Source organism: Platalea leucorodia (genome assembly GCF_965183815.1).
Source record: "Platalea leucorodia genome assembly, chromosome: 2".
Lineage (NCBI taxonomy): Eukaryota > Metazoa > Chordata > Aves > Pelecaniformes > Threskiornithidae > Platalea > Platalea leucorodia.
In genome coordinates this window covers 97,372,732-97,397,477 of record NC_138824.1, presented here as the reverse complement: position 1 = coordinate 97,397,477, position 24,746 = coordinate 97,372,732, and the positions used below count along the sequence as shown (strand labels likewise).

The window sequence follows — 24,746 nt, the reverse complement described above, 5'->3', positions numbered from 1 at the left end:
GCTGTGGTTGAAGTTGCTATAAAGGCAGACTGATTAAATACAGCTTAATGAAACATGACGACCTTATTGGTCTCAAAAGAAGTTGACGGAAGCAGTCAGAAAATTACAGTTTTGTTTGTTTAATGAGAAGTTTCACTGTCAGCACCTTTAGGAAGCTTGCTGTGACTGCTGTGCTCCAGTAAGAGGTACATTGCTTTGTAACCTCTATATATTGGCATGAGCATGGCTTCACCATCTATAGTTTAATAATAAACCATTTAATAGTTTCATTAGGCAGTCAGTGAACTGTCTTGAAATTCAAGAAATTGAACTAGGGGAGCTGCATGCAGGTACATAGAGGCACCAACTTGGAGCCAGGACCAGTATCAAACAGCAGCAGGGTCCCTGCTCCCTCTGCAAGCACCCATTCTCCTTTGGTTATGGCCCGGAGCCACTGCCATCTCCAATGACAGGAGGCTGGGTTTTGGTTTTTAAGGAAGTATTTACTTTCATGGGGCTAGATTCCCACAGGAGCACTTTGACTCCTAAAATCAGATACTGAGGTAGCACTGGCATTCATATCACTGCCATCAGGTATGCGCAAAAAAGCTCTTGAGCAAGAGCAGCTTTCCTGTTGGGAGGCGGGAGCGAAGCACGCCACTGCTGCTCGCTCTGTGGCAGCGTGGTGGGAACGCCGCCAAGGAGAGGTGAGGGACCTGCCTGGGCAGCAGCTCGCTAGTCAACAGGGAAGATGCAAAAGCATTTGACTTGGCTTCAAGGTATGGAAGAAAACTAAACTCCCTGAACAGCTACAGCGTAAGAGGAAAGCATCCCAGCTGTAGATCAATGTGTTGCCCACATAAAGGCTAGATTATGTGGCTTTTATTCTATAAATTTATTCTGTAAATAACACCTCCAATTCACTCAAGCTCCCTACCTGCCATATAAAAGCTAAGGGGTATGTAAAACTGAGGACAGGTTCCATGTCAACGGTTCGGGCTTCAACATCATTAAACACATTACAGTTGCACGCTGCTGTTGGTCAATGGGTTTTCAGTTGCTTTAACAAAATTTTTAACAAAATACAGACAGGTATGTAACACAATCTTTTATTAATAACAGATCACATTTGAACTTTGAAAAGAGTGAAATTAAAAGGTGTATTAAAACATACCCACTCTAAGCAATCTATTTTCTTCAGTAGAAAAAAAGCATACAACAGGTAGAAATACTATATACACAGTATATCAGTCTAGTCATCAGCCCCTCCAAACATTGTTTTGCAAATTGGTATAACGGTGTTAGAATATACCATCCAGTTACAGTCCAGTATGAATTTTAGCTTTTGACTTTTTCATTTAAGACAAACCACTAAGCACCTAGTTCAGCTTGCTAATCTTAGAATACATACAAGGTGGTACTGTATATGAAGATACCAGTGTTAAACTTTTACGTCTGCTTATGTAGTTTTAGGATCCTCCCTTGTTAATAAGTCTGCCTCATCAATTTTCAGTACATGGAAATCTGTAATCAATGTCTCCATTAAACAGAGTACCTTCTGACACTGAAACATGATTAACCGTATCTTAAATAGCCCTTTCCTCATCTCTTGCATTAATTTCAAGCAGACTTGTGTTGTGTTTATTTTACACTGGAGGCTTTCAGCCCAAAATATAGATCGCTGCAATAAACCAGGAATCTATGCCTTTTTTTTTTTTTTTTTTTTTTGGATGAAAATAAAAAAGCAGAATGTTAGTTCTTAAATTAGTTTGGCACATTAAAAAAAAAAAAAAAGCAGGGGGAAACCCACAAGTTGCATCCTTCTCTCACAACATCCTTGGGAGGGGAATGTCAATGTACAGACAGGGCAGGCACATACAGAATGACTGATCCAGACCACGGCCTGGCAGACTCCAGCTCTTAGCCTTACACCTGGCCTTAGTCCATGTGCGCTCTCACTCGCACCCTCAAACACAAGTAGCTTCTGCTGGTTGCACCTCAGTCCATCAGCTGACACTGCTGATGAGCAGGTCGCTGCACAACTGGAGAAGGCCCTCATGATTCACGCTCCAGCAGCCTTCTTGCACCATGTAGAAAGGTAGCATATTCTGTACCTTTTGCTTAAGTCTCACTTAACAACACAGTAACTGAGCTATTACTGCTCTGCTGAGCAAGCTGTAGCAGGGTCTGACATGTGGGTCTTTGCATGTCAGTGTGCGCCCCGTGCTTCAGAAGAACCTCAACTGTTTTTGTGTGCCCTCCTCGTGCAGCCAGATGAAGAGCAGTCAACCCTTCACTGTCAGAAACATTGATATTTTCTGAACTGACAAGTTCTTCTACTACTTCAGAGTGCCCGTTTTCTGCAGCAAGATGTAACGCTGTCCTATTTAAAGGGCCTCTGGCTAGAACACTTGCCCTTTCATCTATCAGCAACTTTGTTGTTGCTAAATGGCCGCTGCGAGATGCCAAGTGCAGAGCGGTGTATCCTTCTGCTGTTGCTGCCTCAATGTCTGCACCATGTTTAAGGAGCAGCCTCGACGTGCTTGTGTGGCCGGTTTCAGCAGCTATGTGGAGAGCAGTCTGCAAGAGCACATTCTGTATGTTGACATCCGACTCCAGGTCTATGAGAAGGCGAGCGACACGGTAGTGTCCTCGTTGAGCAGCCAAGTGTAGCGAGGTCCTTCCATCCATGGTCTGCACATTCACGTTTGCACCCTGCTGTTTGGCCAGAAGCTTTACAATGGGGAGATGACCTTGCCAGGCAGCATAGTGCAGTGGCACCCAGTCATCCTTTCCTTTGATGTTCACATTAACGCCTCTTCTCAGCAGGATCCGCACAATATTCTCTTGGCCATACTGACAGGCTATGTGGATGGGGGCTCTGCCTTCAAAATCTACCTCATTTAAGGATGCATTCTTATCAAGCAGCATTTTGGTGCTGAAATCATCCCCGTTTTGGGCAGCAAAGTGAAGAGCAGTCCACTGATCCTCATCTTTGGCATTAACATTGATTTTCCTAGCCATAATCAGCTCCACAATACTTTTAACTTTCTTCTCAATAGCTATGTGAAGAGGGGTGGATCCTTTCTTGTTGGTAAGGTTAGGGTTAGCATTATACAGGAGGAGCCATTTGACACATTCTTCTTGACCAGCTTCAACAGCCAAGTGCAAAAGACTGGAGTTCCCATCTAAAACAATATCAACATCTTGAGGCTGGAGGATCTTCATCAGCTTGCCGGTATCTCCAGATAAAATGGCCTCTGTTAGCTTCCTCTTCTGTATGTCGGTAGTACCAATATCTAGATGGATATAAGGAAGAAATTTTTTACAGTGAGGGTGGTGAAACACTGGAACAGGTTGCCCAGAGAGGTGGCAGATGCCCCATCCCTGGAAACATTCAAGGTCAGGCTGGACAGCACTCTGAGCAACCTGATCAAGTTGAAAATGTCTCTGTTCATTGCAGGGGGGCTGGACTAGATGACCTTTAAAGGTCCCTTCCAGCCCAAACTATTCTATGATTTCATGAAAAAGACAAATCTGATACCCATCAAACCTTACTTGCCCATGGCTAACATACCTGGTGGCTTCAGCAACAACCTGACTGCAAAGAAAAAAACCCCAGTGCCCCTCACAGTAAGTTTCAGAACAACTGCAGGTCAGATTTGGAACCCCGCTTACTCTTATTCTGTTTCTTGCGAAATGAAGAACGAAGGGTGCTGTGACTGATCTCTCTGCACTAATCCTTGTTTGCCTAACTGGAAAATAGATGCCTGGCTTTTGCAGCACTGGATTGAAAAGGGAGGAGCATGTGTGCAACAGCAGGGGTCCTTATTACAATGTTCATGGGGGCTCCTGAAAAGGTGGCTTCAGTCTTCTCAAAAGAAAAAAACAAAAAAACCCAAAAAAGGTGCTCAGGCTTGGGCTTAGTATAACTCAAAAAGCCACAAACTCAGCTGACCTGACTGGGCATTGGCTTTAGTCCCACTTAGAGCGGGATGCTGACTAGGTGACCTCCCTTCCCACCAACCTTTACATGACTGATTCTGTAATTGCTTTGATGGGAATTCAGGTCACTTCTTTTCAAAAGTAAAGGAGATTTATTATTTCTCATTAGATCATGTTTGGGAACCACCACATTCTTTTTTTTTTTTTTTTTAAATAACTACCTCCAGTAAACAAATTTGTAGTGCTGACAGCAAGAGAAAGCAAGGCTAACAGTGATTTCCAGAATGCTATTCTTTATATGACTACTCTCCAACCCATTGACTCCCATGCCCCAGTCCAAACAACTACAAAAAAGCAAGAACAAAGAAGAAAAACCTGACCATTACCTGAACTGTCCCTTTCAAAGGAAAGGGAAAGGGAGCCTCTGGATGAAAAAGCTGAATCTACAGATGAAACTCCTGAAAGCCGCTTGTCACTGGAGGCAAGTTTGGACTCAGAAGAGCTGCGGCTGAGATCCTCAGGGCCTTCCATAGTCTGTGAAATCCCCGAGTCCAGCTGGGACAACAACTCTGAGAGACTGTAATCCTTAACTGATGGTAGAGCAGGCTCCTGTTTCGGCTGGGATAATGCAGACATCCCCTTCAAGAGAAGCACACAAGCATTTTAGAAAGGTCAGTAAAGAAAACTGAGCACGAGGCCCTACAGGAAGAAACGTTAAGTGTTTTAGTTTGCAGGTAGCCTTTCAGCACTGTTCGTATTAAATGAAACCTATGAATAAGGTCACTGAATAATTTTCAGATGCAGGAGGGCAGCTTCCATCAGTACTCACACAGCCACTAAAGCCGCATGGCTCTTCTGTCTACAGCGTTTTTTATGATCAGTCACACCCACATAGTTCCAGCCTTTATTTCCTAACTGTCCTGCTCTCCTTCAACAGTCTAAGATTCACTTGCATTTAGTCCTGCACTGAGGTTTTCCTGAGCTGGTCCATGCATCTGCTGTCACTTTTGCATTCCAGTCCTTCACCAAGACCCACTTCTACCAGGCAAGAAGGTGCTCAAAAGCAGCAAAGAGAAGGCTGCTTGGGAAGTTACAGGTCACAGAGGAACCTGTTCCTCACAAAACCCAGTGCGCTTGAACAAGAGGCGGAAAGAGAAAATACCTCAGGCTGCTGCTCTGGGGAATTCTTGGTGTCCAGGTCCTGAGTTATAATCTCTTTTGTTTCATCTTCTGGTTTTTCACAAAGAGCCTCTGTTTCTGAAGTGATTTCTTTGAAGAAAGCAAGAGAAGGGTTTGGGTTTTTTTTAGTAGGAGACTTTTCTGAGATGCCCTGCTGCTTTTCTCTATCATTAGAGCTTAACAGCTTTGAGATACTGTGGGAGAAAGACTCCAATTCCATCTAGCACCTCATCAGTAGGTACAAGCGTGTAGCTAAGAAAAGAGTGCATAGGGCTGACTGAACAATTCATTTTCACATTCAGACTAGACTGATGTTACATGGCGGCTACACTGCAGGACTGCGAAATGGGAACCAGTCTACTGCTGGCAGAGTTAGACATTTGTTTTTAAAAAGATGGGATCCCTCTTCCCTTCAATCCCCATGCCTTGTTTGGGCAGGAGCAGAGGGAAGAGGCAAATCTCTCCCTCCCATTAATGCCAAATGAAGCAACCTGGAGATAGCACATGCTACATCCTTCTGCAGGTTTGAATTCATAACAGGTGCTTTGAGCAAGTTCAAGCCTTTCACCAGAGTTGCCTTTTATTGGCAGAAAAATGACGGTAGAAATTGGTTTGTTACAAGAAAGCAATCCAGTTTCTCAGCATGCAACAGTAAATTTCAAGAGCAAGGGCCTTCAATATTTTGGTATGGTAAAAACCATAACTCCAGCTTGGCATATGCCCTGATACACACAATCAGAAATTAACATAATTTCTGGCTAAATGGATCAACTGGTTCAGTACAGGTCTTATTCCTGACGTGTTTACATAACGCCGTCATGGTCAGACTTGTCCCCAGATAATCCCTTCCTCCACAAATGAGTAAGTGGCCTGTATCATTGTCTCTACCATACAATGTGCTCTATTTATTCTGTCACAGAGGTTCACAGCATTTACCCCCATGGATTAACAGAGTCCTGAGCAATAACATGACTCATAGAAGAACAAATGGGCAGCCAAGTTACAAGGAAATCTTACCTTGAAATGTTGGCCGTTCACCAGGATCATCTTGCCAACATTTTTGCATCAGTTTGATCAAGTTATTACATGAATGAGGTCTGGATTTGGAAACAGCAGGCAGCTCTGGGCGGTGGCCTTTAACTACTTTTACCATAATATGTAAAATGTTGTTTTCCTCTGTAAAGCAAAAGCACACAAATTAAGATCTCCCAGCAAAAGGAATGATTTCTCTTTTGCCTAAGAGCATTAACAGTGTATTAGGCTGAAACTTTGTTTTCATGCCTTTTTTTTTCTAGATTTAGAGTGCTTTCTTTTATCAACAGGGAAAAAGAAGTTGGTCTTACTCTCCCACAATACATTCATCAATGCAGTAACACCTACTTCCCATGTATCAGTTAAAAACAATTGTCAGTGAGTGACTTGTGTTCTTTTTCCACCCATGAAAGACACAGAACCAAAGGAAAAAAAAGAGTTCTTTGCTACCTCTCTTTCGATTTCCCTATCTGCTGTAAGAAAACTGAACCACAGCTTTTATTTAGACAAGGTACCTGAACTTTTCATAAAGGTGAAGGAAGAACACAAATCAAGCAGTGCAGTCATGTGGCTCTTGACTCTGAAGTCAACCATTCGGCTAAATGGGATCTCTCACTTGGAGAAAAGTTAATAGTAGACTGGAACCTGTTCAAACATGTTTGCTATACATAGGCTAGTCATATACACAGGAAAAGTCATGAAGAATAAATAGCTGCCTGTTGATCGGTACATTTACTACGGGGTGGAACAAGGCTTATTCTCACAGACAGCTTTTTTTTTTTTTTTTTAAAGAACAAATCTGTACCCACAATCTACAAATAAACTACAGAACCTCTCCACAGAGAAGCTGTTTCTGAAAACAGCACAGTTGCCTGCCAGTTGGCTTTGCTCTGCACTGTTCCTTGTTGGCCGCAAACATGTCAGAAGTCTGTGGAGGCCACACACTAACCTGGCTCTGCACAGCAAACTCCAGCAGAAGCAAAAAGGTGCAGACTAGAGGCCCCTGCGGTAATATGGGTTCTGCTTTCATGATGTAGGACAAAGGAGGACTTAAATTTGCGATCAGAATTTGAGAGCTTAAAAGTGTCTACCACACAAGACTAGGAATTTAGAGGACACGCATGTAACCTGGGGCTGGTAGGGCAAGAAGTGTGCTTATCAATAGGAGAAAGGAAAAAAAAATTCCAACACAACCCATAATACATCAAACTTACCTGCAAAAGGCTTCTTCTGTGTAAGAACTCCCCAAATCACAATGGAAAAGCTACAAATAAATGCAAAAAAATATTTCTAGAAAAGCTTTAAAAAAAAAAAGCCAAAAATCTCACAGGAGTATAATTTATTTTCCTAAGTTCTCTTTCCTTGTCCCTCTCTTCTGCATCTAATTCAGCTGATGAACACACACAGCAAGATGCAGCCAAGAACCATGAAAGTCTAGTTTTTGCAGGGAGGAACCTGAGGCAGCAAACACAGGGACTTGCTGGAGGCTGCTGAGGTTTTGGTAACATTTACCAACTACTCCACACCAACACTGACAAAATCAGAGAGCAGCAAAGCATTACTGTGGATTTTATTTAATACTTCTACCCTGCAAGACAACTTTAAAGAAATACATTCCATTTGGAATGACATAACTTTTAATCTACAGCCATGATTTCCTTTTCCCAATAACCTTACCATGAAAGAACAACCAAAGACCTAGTGATGAAATCCACTGAAGATAATTAAGAATTTTGTCACAGACTCAAATGGTAGGTCAGGATGTACCTTTTGATGGGGAAATTAAAGATGGGCAGAGTGCCTCCCATGCCAGTCGCTAATAAAGAAGTGTTGCTTGCAATGACAACACTCAAGACCCAGGATCAGCTGCAGTTTGTTAAAAGGCCTCTACCCTACGAAGACTTTGCAAAAAGCAAAGCAAACGTGACCCTTTGCAAGATGAGGCTCAAACTAGATTTAGGAGTTTCATGATCAATTGGGTTTTATAGCCAGAAAAAGAGGGCTCATTTTACAGTATTACTTAAAATGCTTTGAAGTGTTTTCATAGTTAACTGACCTGTACACATCATGTTTGGTGTCAAAACACCTGTTTTTCTCTTTGATGCGCTCTGGAGGAAGGTAAGCAATTGTGCCACACAAGCCGTCCATGCTGATGTCATGGGAATGGGACAGGCCGTTGCACTTTGCAAGTCCAAAGTCAGAAATCTGCAAAAAATTGAGAAGGAAGAGGGGAAGAGAAGTGCGTGCTACCATTAGACTTTGGAGGCGTTAACAAAAAATTTTCTGTAAAGAATGATCGATGTAACAGGATGACCCAACAAAATATAGCGAGCTGCTGTTCAGAAATATTAAGCTAAGAAAATATCTCTGGAAGCATTATGCTACAGCAAGCTTTTCTTTATGGTTAAGCTAAAAAAAAAAAAAAAAAAAAAAAGAAGGGGCAAGCAGGTTTTTGCAAGCAGCAGCATGTTAGCCCATTACATAGAAAACACAACAAACAGTCAAGACAATTTACTGTAATTTAAAACTAGTCAAATTTAGCTAGTGCAAACTACCTTAATGTAATTATCGGTCCTAGCACCCCCTTTCACTATGTAACATCACATTGTATGCTATGTTAAAGTGTTCTGAGCACCTGTTTTCAGACTATGAGCTCTCCAATGACTGCAAAAGAATTGCTCTTTCAGATATCGCTGTTACACTGACCATGCCAACAAGGACTAAGCCCAACACCAGAGGCACCAAGTGTTAAAAAAACCCAAACCAAAACACACACACACCCCCAAAACCCCACACAGGGAATTCTTTTTGGCAACTAGGAGATACAGCAAGTTGGTGCAGTGACGCAGTGAACACAGCTGAAATGAACAAAACAAGTGACAGCAAGTTTATAAAAGGGAAAACACACCTCCACTTCAAATTAAAGTGTCAAACAAATATGCATTCATTTGCTCTCAAAGGCATACCAGTCATCAAGCGAACAGATAGGCAAGGAATTTCCTTTGTCTTATTTATTTCCCACTGGTCCAAAATGTCTATTATGCTAAGTGGAAATGTCAAGAAAAGTCAAGTCTTTTTGGACCACTCAGCCCACTGATTTTTGTCTAAGTGTTAGATAAGATTCCCCCCCCCCATGACATATACGTTCTTTTTATCTAATAAATACTCAGGCTTTTCAGTGACTCACTCCCCTTTTGATCTTCACAGCTTCTCTTTTGAGAAAGTTCTGCCTCAAAACAACAAGCATAATTAAAAAAAGCTTTTTTATTTTTTTTTAAATAGTCTCCAACTTTACACTTTCAGAAGTTTCTGACTAAAGATACCACAAAGCTAGTCATAACATGCATCCATTACTGGAAAGGGAGAAAACTGCTGCCAGCTTCAGCCTCCTGGAGAACAGGCAGGCTACACAGCCATCAGTCTTCAAATGCCAGGAATCTCCCTTTGCCATAAAACAAACAAAGCAACCCACACAGCTTCAGGAAGAGCTTCTCCCAGGGACAAAGAGCTCAACAGAGGCATTCTCAGGAGCTGCAGAAGTCCTGTACCCTAGCACACACGTATATCCAACCTGTTGTCCATCTGTATCTTGAATCTGTAGAGTAATGTGGGAATGACTCGAGAAGAAAAAAGGAGGGGGGGGGGGAGGGAAAAAAGAAAAAGTCATCTGGAGGAATAGTTTCTCATGCTTGTAGGGCTACACTCTCAGAAGGGGATTGCTGGCCTCCTCAGCAAGCCAAGCACTGGAGTCCAGGAAAGCAGTAAGTAGTCAAGAAACCCAGGTTCGCAAGCCAGCTTACCCTGGGAAGAGCTGAATTGACCGCCCCAGGAAGCGCTGCATGAGTTCGGGGCACTTCGTGCTCGGCCGGAGAACAAAAGCGCAACCCCAACATCACACAAGCCCATGGTGTCAGGTTAATAAACGAACCGGCTGCCGCAAGTCTGAACAGATCTGACTTGGCGAAGCGCTGCTATCCTTTGATTAACATGAAGCAGAGGCTCATATACACCTCAAGAAATCCATATGGCATGCAGGCATAATTAAAGTAATACACCTTCCTCTTTGTCTAAACAATACCGGGTTTCCTACTGTACAAGTTAAGAAATAAAGATGAAATACAGACAGCACAGTGACACTCCTGCATCAAGAGCCACCAGCTATGTCGCATGAATCTAAGGCTAGGGGCTAAGACAGGAGGCTAAGCACACTAGATAGAGAAGGTCTCGGTCTCTGCCTACAAACCAAGAAACAACGAAGGTACATAGTATACCCCCCTCCAGGCTAGCAAGACTTTTACCTGGTGAAACTTCCCCTACCTACTGTGAAGGACTAGGTTTTATACCAATTAATAGGAAATTCATCTGTAGAGCAGAGCTTCAATCATATCAAATTCTGCAGAAAGCACTGGAAATGGAAGAATTTGTATCTTCCATGCTGCAAGAAAACAGTAAGATTCTGCAGACAGCTTTTGTGGCTTTTATTAGTTCCTTTAGGGTAAATTTTCCATGCTGCGTGGTGTATTTAGTCATGCAGTTTCTTTAAACATCAGTGGGAATCGTGCAGTGGGTGGAAGACACAGCCATTTAACTTACTTATTTTGCCTTTAAATTGCTTGCCAGGCACCTAGTTCTGCAATGCAAGGCACCCTTGCTGGTGAAAGTAGTGAAAGTGGAGCACCCCTCCCCACTTCTTCCTCTGCACCCCCACTAACCCTTGCAGCCCACCCCGGGATCTGCCCTGCCCCACGATCCGACAGAACCCGTAATCTCACTCCTCACATCAGTTGTTTCAGGTGGATCCCATCGTGCTTCAAAAGCATACCTAATATCAGCACAGTGAAGAGGAGACATGGAGGCGACAGACTGCTTCATGCAAAACACGCGGTGAAGAAGTAGGAAGAAGGGAAAAAAACATTGGCCAAAGCCCACGTAGACAGTGGGACTGTTCATGTTCAGACAGCTCGCTCGGTCTCTGCTCTTCAAAGGGCTGCATGAGAACAAACACGTGAGTAGCGGCTGGGGAGGGGAGCTGTACACGTTTTCCTGCCCACTTCCCAGCAACACTTACTGACAGATTCCAAGATCTGAAGATCTTTTTCTTTTTTTCCCTTTCTTTTATTAGTTTTGTTTGTTTTAAATCGAGCATACTGTGCACACAGGCCTTTCTCTGCTTCTGTCATTTGTGGACATTTCCATTCTAGTTTGTAAAAAAGACTCACGTGCAAAGTTTTAGATGCTTTGAGTTTGTCAAGTTATTTTTTGGAATTTTTTTTCTTTTGAAAACTAGCAGATAAGCTTACATAACTACAAAGGTTACCCAAGTAAGCTATTCCCAGACACTGCAGGGATCTAGCTCCCAGGAACAAAATTAGTGCTTGGAAAGTGCTTTCACTGATGACTCTGACAGGCCATCCTGAAGTGTGCACTTCACTTCTGATGCTGCATGTCATTTTTGTGCAAACAAGACTCAAGAACCCACTGCAATGGACTCAGGGACAGAGTTCACCAAAAGGTCGTCTTCATCAAATAGGTAACAAAGCCATCAGATTAATTTTTAATCGCTGCTGGCATATCCAGTACCCGTCTCTGTCCAAAGTCTCTGTGCACTTGGATATTGAGAATGCCACCACATTTATCTATGGGGTTTTCGGGTGTTTGGCGGGGCGGAGGGGGTGTTGGCCTTGTCTGTTTGTTTGTTTTTCTGGGGGTAGGGGACAAAGGCTGGTTGTTTCAATTTTGTTCTTTAAGAAATGCCAGAAATTTTTAAGAGACTTACACGGGTCAGATTTGGACTACTAAAAATTAGGAATAAAAATTAATTCCAAGTGTAGACACAACCAGCATCTGCACTTCAACCGTATGTCTTTAATTCAGTGTTTACAAACACACTTCAGTTAGCCTCAAAAAGAAGTCTTTCTGAAACAGACTGTATTTCTATCCTTTTCCAACTTGTCCTGAAACCTTGACTCCTCAAAACCTGTTTCGGGTGTGACATTTGTAATGCTCTCTTCAGAAGAGGCAGAAACCAAAGCCACAGTCAAACATCCATTTTAATCCATCACAAATCTGCATTACTGTAACAGGGGTGGTCTTGTTCCCCGCCCTGTGCCACCACAATTAGATCCATTAGAGAACTGATCAAGGTGAAAACCAGCTTTTTTCGTTGGGATTAAAGAGCCATGTAACAACAGCCCTACATGGAAACCTTGATCAGGAGGGGTGGGAAACAGGGAGAAGGGACACACAACAAAGCCTCTTCCCATTTCAAATAACAAGACAGCATTTGCAGCTGATTGATAAAAAAAAGTGTCTGTGTTAACCACATCAGCTAGTCTAATAAAGAGATACCCGCTCTTTAACAGCCTGGCCCCTGGGTATTACTTTGACCTACTGTTAACAACCTGCACTAAGCAGCTTTCTGATAAACAAATTTGCTATCTGACTAGGCTTCTTCTAACTCCACACACAGAAATTTTGCAGCCCCTTCTTCAGCTGAAGCAAATAAAGGTGAAGACCACAGAAGCAACCTATCCATGTTTAGTAAGACCATCAGCAAACTTCACTTTCACACTGGTTTAAAAATTGGAGCACTGGGGGGAAAAAAATAAAAGCAACTACAGTGAGCTTAAAGCAGTGCACAGCTGAGACCAGCTCATCCCGCTTCAAGTTCTTCAAAAACAAAATCTGGGAGATGAAAAATAACTGGTGGGATTTGCCTCTCTGTGTGTGTGTACCCACACATATGTACATGTGCATGTGTGTAAGTATGCGTGTGTATATATATATATACACACATATATGGTAAGATGAGGAGCTGCAAAAAACAGGCTGGACAGTAAGAGAAACAAGAACTTACTTACAAATAATGCTTTTGCCCAAAAGTATTAAGTTGCAGGCTGACTTCATTTTAAATACCTGAACAAAAAGTAACACACTTAACCATGAGATATTGAAGATAAGAAACCTGGGAAGCAGCAATAGAGAGTGCATGTGGGCATGGTAGCTGGCAACAAGTTAGGGTACGAGATTACTGCGGGGGGGGGGTGTGGGTGTGTGTGTGTGTATTCTCCTACCAAGGGCCCTGGAGAGAGATCCCATCGGAGCAGGGAAGGAGCCGGTGAGGGCAGCGCTGGAATGTGGCACTGCTTCCCCAGCGCCAGCTGCCTGCAAGCGATTGCCTCATCGCAGGGAGCTCAGGGGAGACGTCCAGAATGCGTACGGAGGGCAGGAGAGCTGAAGAACACACTCATAAGACGTCGTCCAGTTAAGCAAAAACTAGGTGTTAGACGCCCATAAGTATTGGAAGGTTGCATGTATGGAGCACTGGAGAAAGGGGCAGGGAGGATACTGTTGGTACAAATAGAAGTAACAGGTTGACATTAAGGAAAAAAAAAAAATGCGGGCTGATCCCTGCTAGCAAAGCCTGCCTGGGTATGGAATAATCCTCCCAAGGAAACCACACTGCCTAAGGCAACCGAGATGGAGCAGGACATGGTGGGGAAGGGAGCTCCCGGCTGAGGCTCCTGTCAGTACTGAGCTCCACCACCGCTGGCAGGGGAGGAGGCATGCATGCACGCATGCATCCATCCTCCAAAAAACAGCAAAGCCTTACCTTGCGTTGTAGATATTATATACGTATATGTAAAATCACCAAGGAATCCCCCAACGTCCCTTTGACAAAGTTAATATCTGTCTATCTATATCCCCACTCAATGCTCAGGCTAATCCCATCCTCTTAATTATCCTCCCAAGAACAAAATTCAGCACACACTTATGTAATATGCAGGAGACAGCTTTATGATATGGAGGCACCCACTTGATGATAAGTTCGGTACAACGCTACTGCGTTAGTCATCATCCTCACTTGGGGTTTCTACAGTAAGCATTGTGCTCGTAAAAGAAGGGTGTGTTTCCATTTAACTAGCAATATGGCACAGAAGCATTTCTAATGTGCTCCACTGGAAGACTGACTGTTTCCTGGCTTAAGGGCAAACAGTTTATAAAAGTCCTCCCTACCTCCAAACTCTTCTTTTGCAGTCTGCAACATCTCTTCATTCACCTTAGGATTCTATTACGGACAGGTCACGTACTAAATTAACGCTAACATTTAAAAAGTAAAAACACTTCAATCATCAACTCCATTAGCCTTCCAGCAAGAAAAGGCACATTAAATCAAGCTGCAGGGTCTGAAATTTAATTACAAGTTTCACATCACACAAAAAGAAGGTTTGGGGCCACATTTTTAAAGTGAAGGCGCCTTACAGAATATGTACATCTCTTATTTTGCATATAGGTTCCTATGTCTGCTTTGCTGCTTGGAGGGGTTTCCAAGACACTTGCAGATGTGAAAGACTGCTGGCTGGAAAAAAGTTCGGATTAGACGATTCTTTCCTGAACTTAATGGAAAGGGTCCGAAGACCTTCATGTGTTTCATATACAGAGCAAGCAGCAACAGTTTAGGGATGTCAGCAATGACCTCACCAGATACTTTTTTTTTTTTTTTTTTGGTACGTTTCGCACTTTGCCCCCTTGTATTACATCACCACCCAGATACAGGCTATACAGCAGGCAGAATACCAGGCAGCATTTCAACCTCCTGAAAGTGTGAGAAAAATACAGCCTTCATGTCTTGGCTCATGGATGAGTCAAGAATTAGGAATTTAAGAAGTTATGCAAGCAAGCACAAACTTTAGGTAAATAAATACTTAGCAAAGGCCTCTCAGCACCGATGTGTGAGAATACCCTTTCAGCAGTTCAGATCCTGATGTTCTGGCCATAATACCATGGACCACCTGTAGATGCCTCCTACCTCAGAAAGAAAATCCTTCTTAGAAGTAAACCACTGAGGCCTAGTAAAAAGCTGAGACTGTCACAGGTGTGATTTCATTAGAGGCACACACCTCTTACAGATTCAAGTTGTCTCATGATATCAAGAGAGATGTTTTCATTTAATGAAAACTTTGTTTTTAGAACGGTACAGCAAGACCAAAGCCATTTGGCCAATTTGAGGGGGACAGGAAAACAGGGAGCAGATGGATGATGGCACTGATAAAAATCTATGACTACTTGTACTGAGTTATATCAGCCAGCCAGCATGATTAATCCTGCAGTTCTAAGCTTAAGAGTTTGGCCACTGACTTGGGGGGGGGGAACGAGACGATGGACAACGAAATCGGGAAAAAGATGTATTTCAGTCTCTTTCCAAAAGGAAGGATCAGAAAGCAAGCACAACCTCCTTAGTCCAGCTGTCAAAACAGAACTTCCAACAGAGAGGGCCAACCAGTTTGCTAGCTTACTCTGGAAATGGATAATGAAAAGAATTTCATGCTGATACAGCCACAAAAATATCCTTAAGTGACCTCTGGTATGCATAAACAGTCAGGACAGAGATACTTCTTCACTGTATATGCTCTAAGCAAATGAAAGAAGAAAATGAGTTGCCTCTGGAAGGCTTCTCTGGACTCCAGCTGTAAATGAGATTTGTGTATTTAGTGGAGCGTACAAAGACAGAAGGACCTAGACAGAACAAGGTTACCACTGGGAGCTGTGGAAGTGGCATAGATGACTTAGAGGTTCACACTGCTTTTCTCTCCCTGTTCTCATCTGCCTCATGACTCTACTGCAAAGAAATTTATAGCAGGACCCATTAGGTCTCAAAACCAGAGTTCACTACACTAGCACGCTCCTAAAATAAGGAGAGTTCTCACAAGCTCCCTAACTCTACCTCTATTCATGCACCACAATGGTGCATAAATCGGGTAGATAAGTTTGGGGATTGGAGGGGTTGGGTTGGTGGGCATTTTTCTAATCCAAAAGGAACGCTGCTGGTTTCTCTCAGGCCATTGAGTTTGGCAGGAGCCATGCAAGAATATCCAAAGGCACAGAGTGCCCAATGCGTACCTTGACATGGTAGTGGGCGTCAAGCAGGATGTTTGCAGGCTTGAGGTCCAAGTGGAGCAGCGGAGGGGACATGCAGTGCAGGAAGTTCATCCCCACAGCTGTCTCGTGGATGATGCGGAAGCGCAATTCCCAGGGCAGAGGTTCGGAAGCCAGGAGCTTTTCCAAAGACCCCGTTTCCATGTATTCCATGACCAAGCCAACCGGCTCTTTACAGATGCCGTAAACAGGAAGGATGTAGCGAAACTTTGCCATTTCCATCTTCCTGGCTTCTTCCAATAACTCCATGCGCTCCCTGGGTAGAAGAGAACAGATGGTGAAGGATGGAGTAGCTGTTTCTCCCCATCCCCAACATGCACAAAACATTTCTTATGAAACGGAACACCACATTTCATGATCATCGTTTGGCTGAACCACGCTACATCTCACCAGCCTGTACTCTAAGCATATTTCCACATTTACTAACTTTGTTTTATGCTTCTAATGGCAGGCAGCTCACAGCTGCTGAGCCACAGGCGAGTTGTACACTTCAACAGTGCAAATATCCCTAGCGTAAAGCCCATCTCCCCGCTTTGATGTTTATGCTGTGCTGTTAAGAACGAGGACGATACATGTAGTGCCCAGATTTACAACCGCCGTAACTCCTTGGGCTAAAGTCATTAACTTTTTGTGAGTCATAAGACTGCGTTAATCAGGAGCGAGCACGGACAGCGCTGCTTCAGCTGCCCTGCTGGCGCAGGCTGCCAGCGCGCAGACCCAGGCCTTGGGAAAGGAATCCCCAGGACCCAGCATGTAGGGGAGCAAGCTGCCCGCTGTAGCTAGGGGGACACAGCAAAAGCCTCCTTGTCCTCAAAACCCAGATTTGGCAACTCCAATACTATGCTCACTCGGCTCCAGCGGATGCCGAAAACTCCCAGCATGGTATTTTCAGTGATGTAACAGGCCCAGCGCCGGCACGTGTAATGAGCACCCCTGGGTTGTTTACGGGTCACTTCAGCCTGACCCTGCAGAGCGCTAAGCGTTACTCAGTCCAAGCTGCAGCCTCCCGGGTCAAGACCCTTAATTGCCATGGCCTCCTTCTGCATGCACGGGATGCAACAGCCTTCGGGATGCAACAGCCCGCGAGGGCCCACCGGGTGTCGAGTTGGAAAGAAGAAACAAGGGTCCTCTCCCCAGGCCGACTGCGCCCACAAAGAGGAGCTACACACGATGGGTAAAAATACCCTTCAGTCTGTCAAAAACTACATTATTAGTGATGATGGACAGTAGCCAGAGCAGCTTTGGGCCACGGGTACTGATGCATCACTGTTGCTGCCACCCACCGATTCACAAAAGAGGACAAAGGGAGGTCAGGTCAGTAATATTGCCTGAACAGACCCTCTCTTATTACACAACAGCTCTTGTAATGTACCCAAGGCGTGTACACTATTTAATGGAGAACACTACCTAAAGTAATAGGACAAAATTTTAACACAGACACCTGGTAAACAGAGAGTCCTACTTTAAAAGAAAAAAAACCATTGCCTTGATGGTCCCCCACCCCACACAGGAGTTTTTCGAGATGACCAGCTCTCCTGGAAGACATCACGGTTTAAATATAAAGCTCAGCGAGCACATTCACAGCGGCTGCCACAACTGATCAGAAGAAAGATGCTCGTACCCTCTGCAAGGCAGAAGGCTCTGCTGCCTGCCCCCTCTGCCAGTCCCCAAGAGCTGGAAAACACCTGGGGACCGATCCTGGCCCAGTCACAGCTTGTGCCCCGTGCCACTAATAAGTGCTGCCAGTTAACACTGTGGGAGCCTCTGCCACGGCAGAGCTATCAGCTCAACCAAACTTTTTTTTTTTTTTAAAAAAAGTCCAAGGCCAGCTAGAAGAACTCTCCGTTTCTAAAAAGAGAAACGCCAAGTCCAACCTTAGCACAGTGAAGCCTCCCCTTCCCATGTGTCCCCCCGCCCTGACGCCTGGATGACCCAGGGGACAGCACGCACCACCTGTCCTGAAACGCAGCCTGCAAGGGACCCTCAGTGCTCCCACGTTGGAGCGATTTCAGGAGTCGTCACTTAGCCCTTACACTCTGCATTAAGGCACTCCCGTGACCTCGTCCCCTTCCTCCCCGCTTCGCTTGCTGTGGGAAGCGCAGAGCTGATATTCGCCCAGACAAGGTTGGAAATGCAGTCTGCTGCCTGTTCCTCACCAGCCGTAGCAGCCTGCAATAACCTGACGCAGTTAACATTTCATGCTAAGGGCAAGTCTAGCCTATAGCAAGAAGCCGCAGACCTATTTCAGAGGCAAGATCAGGCTGAAAAATGGTTTAAGAGGCACATACGCACTGAGAGGAAAAAAAAAAAGATAAGGGAAATCTTCTCTCTATTAACCATGTTGGCTCCTGCTGCTCCCTACAGCAACTTTCTTGTGAAATAATTACCTTTGTAGACAAGTACCCAGTTTGCTCTTTGGCATGCTGGAAGGGAGCGCCTATGAATAACACAACCAACTCCTTGCCCCCAAGCCACATGCACAGCCAGCATAATTCACCAGGCTTCAGCGGGCTGAGCTCTGGAGTCAGGGATGTAAAATACCTGTCTGAGCCCTCCAAGGCAAGGCAATAACCCAGCAACAGCTAAAGCCTAACAAGAACCACTAGACTCCCGGGGACGGGGTTCCCGGGCTAACAACAGCCTCAGAGAGCATCACCGAAATCACAGGAATCAGCTGCCTGAAATGGGGCATTTTCCCCAATGAAGAGAGAATTTCCAGTTTCAACAAAATTTTAAAAAGCTCCCTTTCTGCTTGGACCAGACCCAGTTAGTTGAGTGAATTAACTGGCTAATTAACAGGCAAGTGCCCTATATCTAATTTGCCTATTTCAATAAACCCCCTATACAACAATTGCCACCTTTAGCATTTCCCCATACCCAGAGCATTCAAAACTGAATCAGCCAGTGATCTGGTATAGAGATATATATATCTCATATACATAGGAGACAAGTCAGTTTTCAAATACAGACCCCTGTCACCTTTAGAAAACACAAAAGGAAAGAAGACAAAAGAAATAAAGAGAGCCAAAGTACAACTCGGTCATTAGCCAAGTGCTGGAGTGCACTTGCATTAATCGTATTAACACAAACAGCTCATTAAACCAAGATCTCCTCCATCAGGCAAAGATGAAAGGCCTTTCCCTTTCCTTCTCCCTTAGCACAAGGTGCTCCTGGCACTCAGCACACTCTTAGGTGTTCTCAACGCGCCCATCACCTCAATACGCAAGTGCTAATGCTGCAACAAAGGATGCTGCAGGTACCCTTCAAGTTCACATTTAACATCAAAGCATGGGATGGGGGGGTGGTATGCTGCTCAGTTACTCTTAGTGCTTAGAAATTATTCTGCACTATCACCAAGAAACACTTCCCTCCAAAGTGGAGAAAAAGAAAAGCTCCTTATGAGGTTTCTCAGTCAAGACGCATGGGACTAGCCTCTGTTATAACAGAGTTTCTTGTTTAACACCTACACAATTAAAGAGTCAGAACTACCTTCTCTAAGTACCTTGGCTCCATTCCCCTCCCCCTCCAGTACTATATCCTAACATGATGGTAATAAAAATTTAAAAAAGAAAAAGCTTGCACACAGGACAGCTGAGCTCATGTAAATCATGGGGTGCATGCACTTTCCCTTATAATAGTATTAGAAGACAGGAGCACGCACATCAAGAGATCTAGCACTGTGTTCGGTGCCAAACAGCATCTCTGTCAGAGAAGAAGTCAATGACAGATCAGCCATTTTCAAAGCAATCAGAAATATTACAGGAATGGGGGACCTCTGACACCCCCGAAACAGCTGTCTGCTTCTGCTCAAAGTCAGACCCTGGGCAGACAGGGCTGCATTCTTTGGATTCTCCTGGACAGACAAGGGACAGACGTACTCCTGCCCACTGCTCCACTCCCCAGGGACTAGCGCCCAACCCTTGTACCACAAACCCTGCCACAAGAACAGCAAGAATTACAACTACATCCACATTTGCATGTATCCAATCTTTATGCCCTAAAGATAACACTGTGTTATAAAAATACAACTTTAAATTCACAAGGCAGTCCTTGCAGCTTTATATTCCCCCACCACTACCATCCCATTTCCCTAATGGAGACAGAGCAGTTAAAGCTGCTCCAAAGAAACTCAAAAAGCCCTGAAAACCTGTAATGGGGCTGTTTCTGTGAACCGCCTCCAGACACAGAGCAGCCAGGCTCCCAGCCCAGGGGAGATCCAGCCCTGCACAGCCACGCTGCTCTCCAGCGAGGAATGCAAGTTACCTCTTTACAACCTGCTGGCAGCGAAGATGGGGTCCAGAAAAATACAACACCCTTGAATTTTTTCAGGGGCTCTTCTATCTGCATCACAGCAGACGTTTAAGAGCATACAGTGACCTCTGCTCTGCAGGGTACAGCTTTAATGACCTTCACACTGCTGATCCTCAGAAAGGAATGTGAATAAGGGAAGAAAAGAAAAACCACTGCATGGTCAGGGCAGAGTATGTTTAGGAAAAAGAAAAAAAAAAAAAAAAAAAAGAAGAAAATCCCTTCTTTCAGGTTAACACAGGTCTCAGCCCTGCTAACAGATCTCTGCTGCACAGCCCAGGTACGAGAGGATTACAGGTTAACCCAGACAGCTAGGCTCACCCCTGCTCTTTAAGGAGCACAAATTGAGTATTAAGTTCTACCTATGCATCCAGAGACCGCCAGAACAGACATTCGTTCACCTTCATCACCTACATAAATGCAGCATCTGCTAACAGCAAGGCATTTCTAAAACCTCCTCAATGTCCAAGTCCTACTCTATTCCTAAATCTCGCTCCTGCAGAGGGAGGTACGTGTAGGGCTTTGCTCATTTTTCTTCCAATCAAGAAGGCAGACCTTTCCACCTCCACGCCCTGTAGTCACCCCCACTGGCTAACACCTCCGTGAAGAGCCCTCTCCGGGAACCGTTACATCCTTCATACTCGTTACAGTCTGCACGTTTACGTTGAGCTGTAAGAAATCCACACAGGCTTCCAGGTTGCTCTCTCTGAGCTCGCCACCCTTTTTCTCCAGACCATACTTCCATTTACCAGGGTAAAGAGAGAGACTTGGTGCTCTCCACGGCAAGTCCTGGGGGAGAGGCTCCTCCACCCTTCTGGGTCACACGCTCTTTTCTTCAGGCTTCCATTGAGCCTCCCCATCTTGAGAGCATCTTGAGTCACATGCGGGAAATGGGATCTCAGGAGACACGAAGTGGGAGCAAATAAGGTGTTCGGAATGGAATTTGGCTCAATCGCCTGAGAGGGCTTGAGCTTAAAGGTAAAAACACTTCTGGCTGTACACTCAGTTTTTCTTCTGCTTGAGGCCACTTGGCTCTATAGTGTGATAATTGCCAAGGGAATTACTCCAAATCTCTTACTGTCTGCAGAAACACGCTAAGAGAGACTACAGAGTACTACCCCCACCAAGCCATTACAAACAGGGTTTTAATGTGGTACCAAATAAATAAACAAGAAAAAGCCTCTGTGTTTTTCAGTTAATGTTTCCGATACCTCTGGTAATTCTCCTAACTGCTGCTTCACAGCGTTCCAAGAAACGGCTAGTCAAGTTAATCTCCTGGATTAACAATCTAATTACACAGGCTTGTTTCAACCTGCAAACTAAAGAGGTAGAGTTTTATTTTGTCTGTGCCCCCCACCCTACCCTGCCATTTGGCACCAGTTTCTTAGAAAAGTTTTGTGTGAAAAGCCTCTTCAGGGGGCAGCGTTACCAACTAGTGAAAGGGGGTTGGTAGAGCAGCCTGAGAACCAAAGGAGAAGCATGTACACATTCAGCTTAGCTTTATTTTGCAGAAGCAGCTGTTTCAAAGGCCAGGGACCCTCCAATTTCTACTTAGCCCTCCCCTTAAGCATCTGAAGCACAAATTCTGCAGTAAAACAAATAAATTAGTGTGTCAAAATTAACCGGGAGCTGCAGGAGCCCCACGCCCTCAAAGTTCCCAAATTCTCAAGTCATTTTTGTTTACTGTGCTGCATGTTCATGTGGTCTCTCCAGTATCTGCACACCTCATAGCCACTGAGGGACAGGCCGTTCTCCATTGCTCACTGAAAATATTAATAGGGAGATTTGGTAGCAACTCTCAAAATTAATTGCTCATATTACAATAGGTGGCAGCATCTTTCGTCTCTGACTGAAAATTAACTTTTGAGTAAATTTCTAAATGCATTCTGCAAATGAAAACTATAACAAATGTTCTAGCTTATTTTTACGAGACGTTTTAATTTTAGCTGCAAAATTAGTCAGCTACGATACAATTTTGATTAGGCCTCAATAAGCATCAAGTCTGAAATCTACTTTGAAGTTTTAATGGTAGGAAGGCTTTCAGGTTAACCCAATAAAACACCCTCTGCAACTTCGAGGTCTTTTCCATTTTATTCACAGACAGCCCAGTTACCCTATGCATATATTAAACTATCCCTCTCCCCTTTTAAAAAAGGAGCATTTTATCTCATTTACTATACTGTATAAGCCATGCTTACAGCAAAGCCAGGAATTTAGATAATGGGCAAGATGCCCCACTACCCTAGTACTCTTGTAGAAGATGGGCTTACAAACATTTCCAATCTTGGGCCAACTTATCTCCCTCCTCCTGCAGGAACCGCAACAAGGGCAACCTTTTGTGACCGAACCAACCCGCATCTCAAAAAATGAACTGCAGAATCAGCTTGTGAATTGGCAGAGATCAAGGTGGAGCTGGAAAAGCTCCGTGAACGGAACTTGGCCATATTCACTTCCCTCCACACAGACGCTGACCTGCTGGGAAATCGCGACTATCCCTCAAAACAGAAGGATGTTTCTAAAGATGCGTCTGACAGCCTTCCTCTCCTAGGAGAGGAGAGCTGCGATCGATAGGCCCCCATCACGCACAGGCTGCGCGAGTGCAGTGCAGCTGACCATCCCCCACCGTGGGCCACAACTAGTCACAGCGGGCAGGTGGGCCGGAGGGGGGTCTCGCCATGTGGTATCTTTACCTGCGATGCACTACGGCTCCACACTGGACTACCCAGTGACGACACACCCTGGGCAGACGCAGGGAGAAGCGCTGGCCCTGAACCGAAGCTGGAGAACCTATTTCCCAGCACGTCTCCTTTCAGCACCCAGTCCTGAAAGACAGCATGCCCGCGCCTGCAGCGCCCGCGCCCCAATGCCCCCACGCCGAGCCCGCTGCTCGCCTCACCAACATCTACCACGCAGGAGTCACACCTAACGCATCGGCAAATACAAGCTAAAGGGCTGGCTTTTTGCAAGGTAGGGAGGTGGCTGGAGTGAGACACGGCGGGCCCGAGAAGCCCCCCGATCCCATTTGGCGTTTCCACTCCTGCACTTCCCATTCGGAACTGCCTTCGATGACCTCTGGAGCTGCAGCAGGCGTAACGCTTTAGCGCAAGCCAATACACGCACGACCAGGGCAGGGCAAAATGCTTTCCGAATGGCTCCGAGGGAGCAGGCAAGCCCTACACCGCAGCCGAGTGGCAGCTCTTCCCAAGCTGCTGCAAGTGGCTAAGCAACATCGCTTATTCTTTGAGGAAGGTCATTATGCACGATATAACTAAAGGTGTTGGTCCGGGCTTCGCTTAAGTGTGACAAAGGCCACGTTTGCCCAGGGAATATTTAATTGCGCGGCTCTCTTCGCTGCGTTTCATCAGACCGTCATACCCCTGGCTGCTGCTGGCAAACCGGGCTGCGGGACGGGCGGCAGCTACGGCTCTCCTGCCATGTCGGCGCGGGGCTGGGTTGGGTCGGTTTGTCCTTTTTTTGCGTACGCTGCCAAGATCTGTAACTCTGGGCTATGTGGCTTGGTTTGCTTCTCAAAAATAAGGTGTCGCACTGGCGGGGCGAGCAGGGTTATCACCTCCTTGGGCCTCAGAAGTGTTTGAACCGCTGTTAAACGCAATGACTTAGGGTTGCGCGCCTCGTGTAGGCTGAGCCAAGAAAAAAAAGAATTGAAAAGAAATAGGTCTAAGCTTTTGGGAAGGCTGCGGAGGGGGCAGCCCTCGGTCGCCCCGCGGCTACCCGGCTGCGCATACGCGCAGCCGGGTAGCCGCGGGGCGACCGAGGGCTCCGGGCCGCCTGGAGAGGGTCGCTGCCGCGGGAAAAGCCGCTTCTCCCCCGCTCCCTCCCTCCTCCGTCCCCTCTTACTTCTCGTCCACATGGAGGCTGGGCGAACACTTGATGGCGAGCCAGGTCTTCCAGTGGAGGTGTCGCACCTTGTACACCTGCCCGAAACCCCCCGAACCGATCTTCTCCCAGCTGCCGAACTCGTTCTCCTCGAAGGTCTTCAGCAGTCCCATGGCCCACGGGGACCCGCTGCTCTCCCGCGCCATGATGTCCCCTCAGCCGCCCGCCCGCCACCGCGGTGCGCAGCGCCGCCGCCGCCGCCCGCCCAGGTGAGTCAGGTGTGACGGGGGGGGGGGATTTCGTCACTTCCTGGGCTGGGCCCGCCCCCCCCCCACCGCCGCGGGGAGCGGAGCGGTACCGGCGCGGTCAGGGGGCGGTTGCGGCGCGGCCCTCGCTGCTCCCCACACCCCTAAGGGCAGGGCCCCCACCCGGGTGGGCTCTCCCGCGGCCCCCGGGCAGCTCCCGTGTGGCAGCAGCCCCGGAGCCTGGCAGCGGGGTGCGGCACGGGTGTCCAGAGCCGCTGGGGCCAA

At 45.7% G+C, this 24,746-nt stretch overlaps 1 protein-coding gene across 1 annotated transcript; it reads right to left on the bottom strand.

Moving 5' to 3' along the window:
* Window positions 1–2,100: 2,100 nt before the first annotated feature.
* On the bottom strand, window positions 2,101–24,422 carry RIPK4 (receptor interacting serine/threonine kinase 4; the record flags this gene model as incomplete). The annotated part of the gene is made up of 8 exons (XM_082337674.1): window positions 2,101–3,278; window positions 4,305–4,563; window positions 5,087–5,193; window positions 6,121–6,279; window positions 7,350–7,399; window positions 8,192–8,340; window positions 16,036–16,327; window positions 24,238–24,422. 8 exons carry the CDS (start codon window positions 24,420–24,422, stop codon window positions 2,101–2,103), a joined length of 2,379 nt encoding a protein of 792 aa, XP_082193800.1.
* Between the last annotated feature and the right edge of the window lie 324 nt (window positions 24,423–24,746).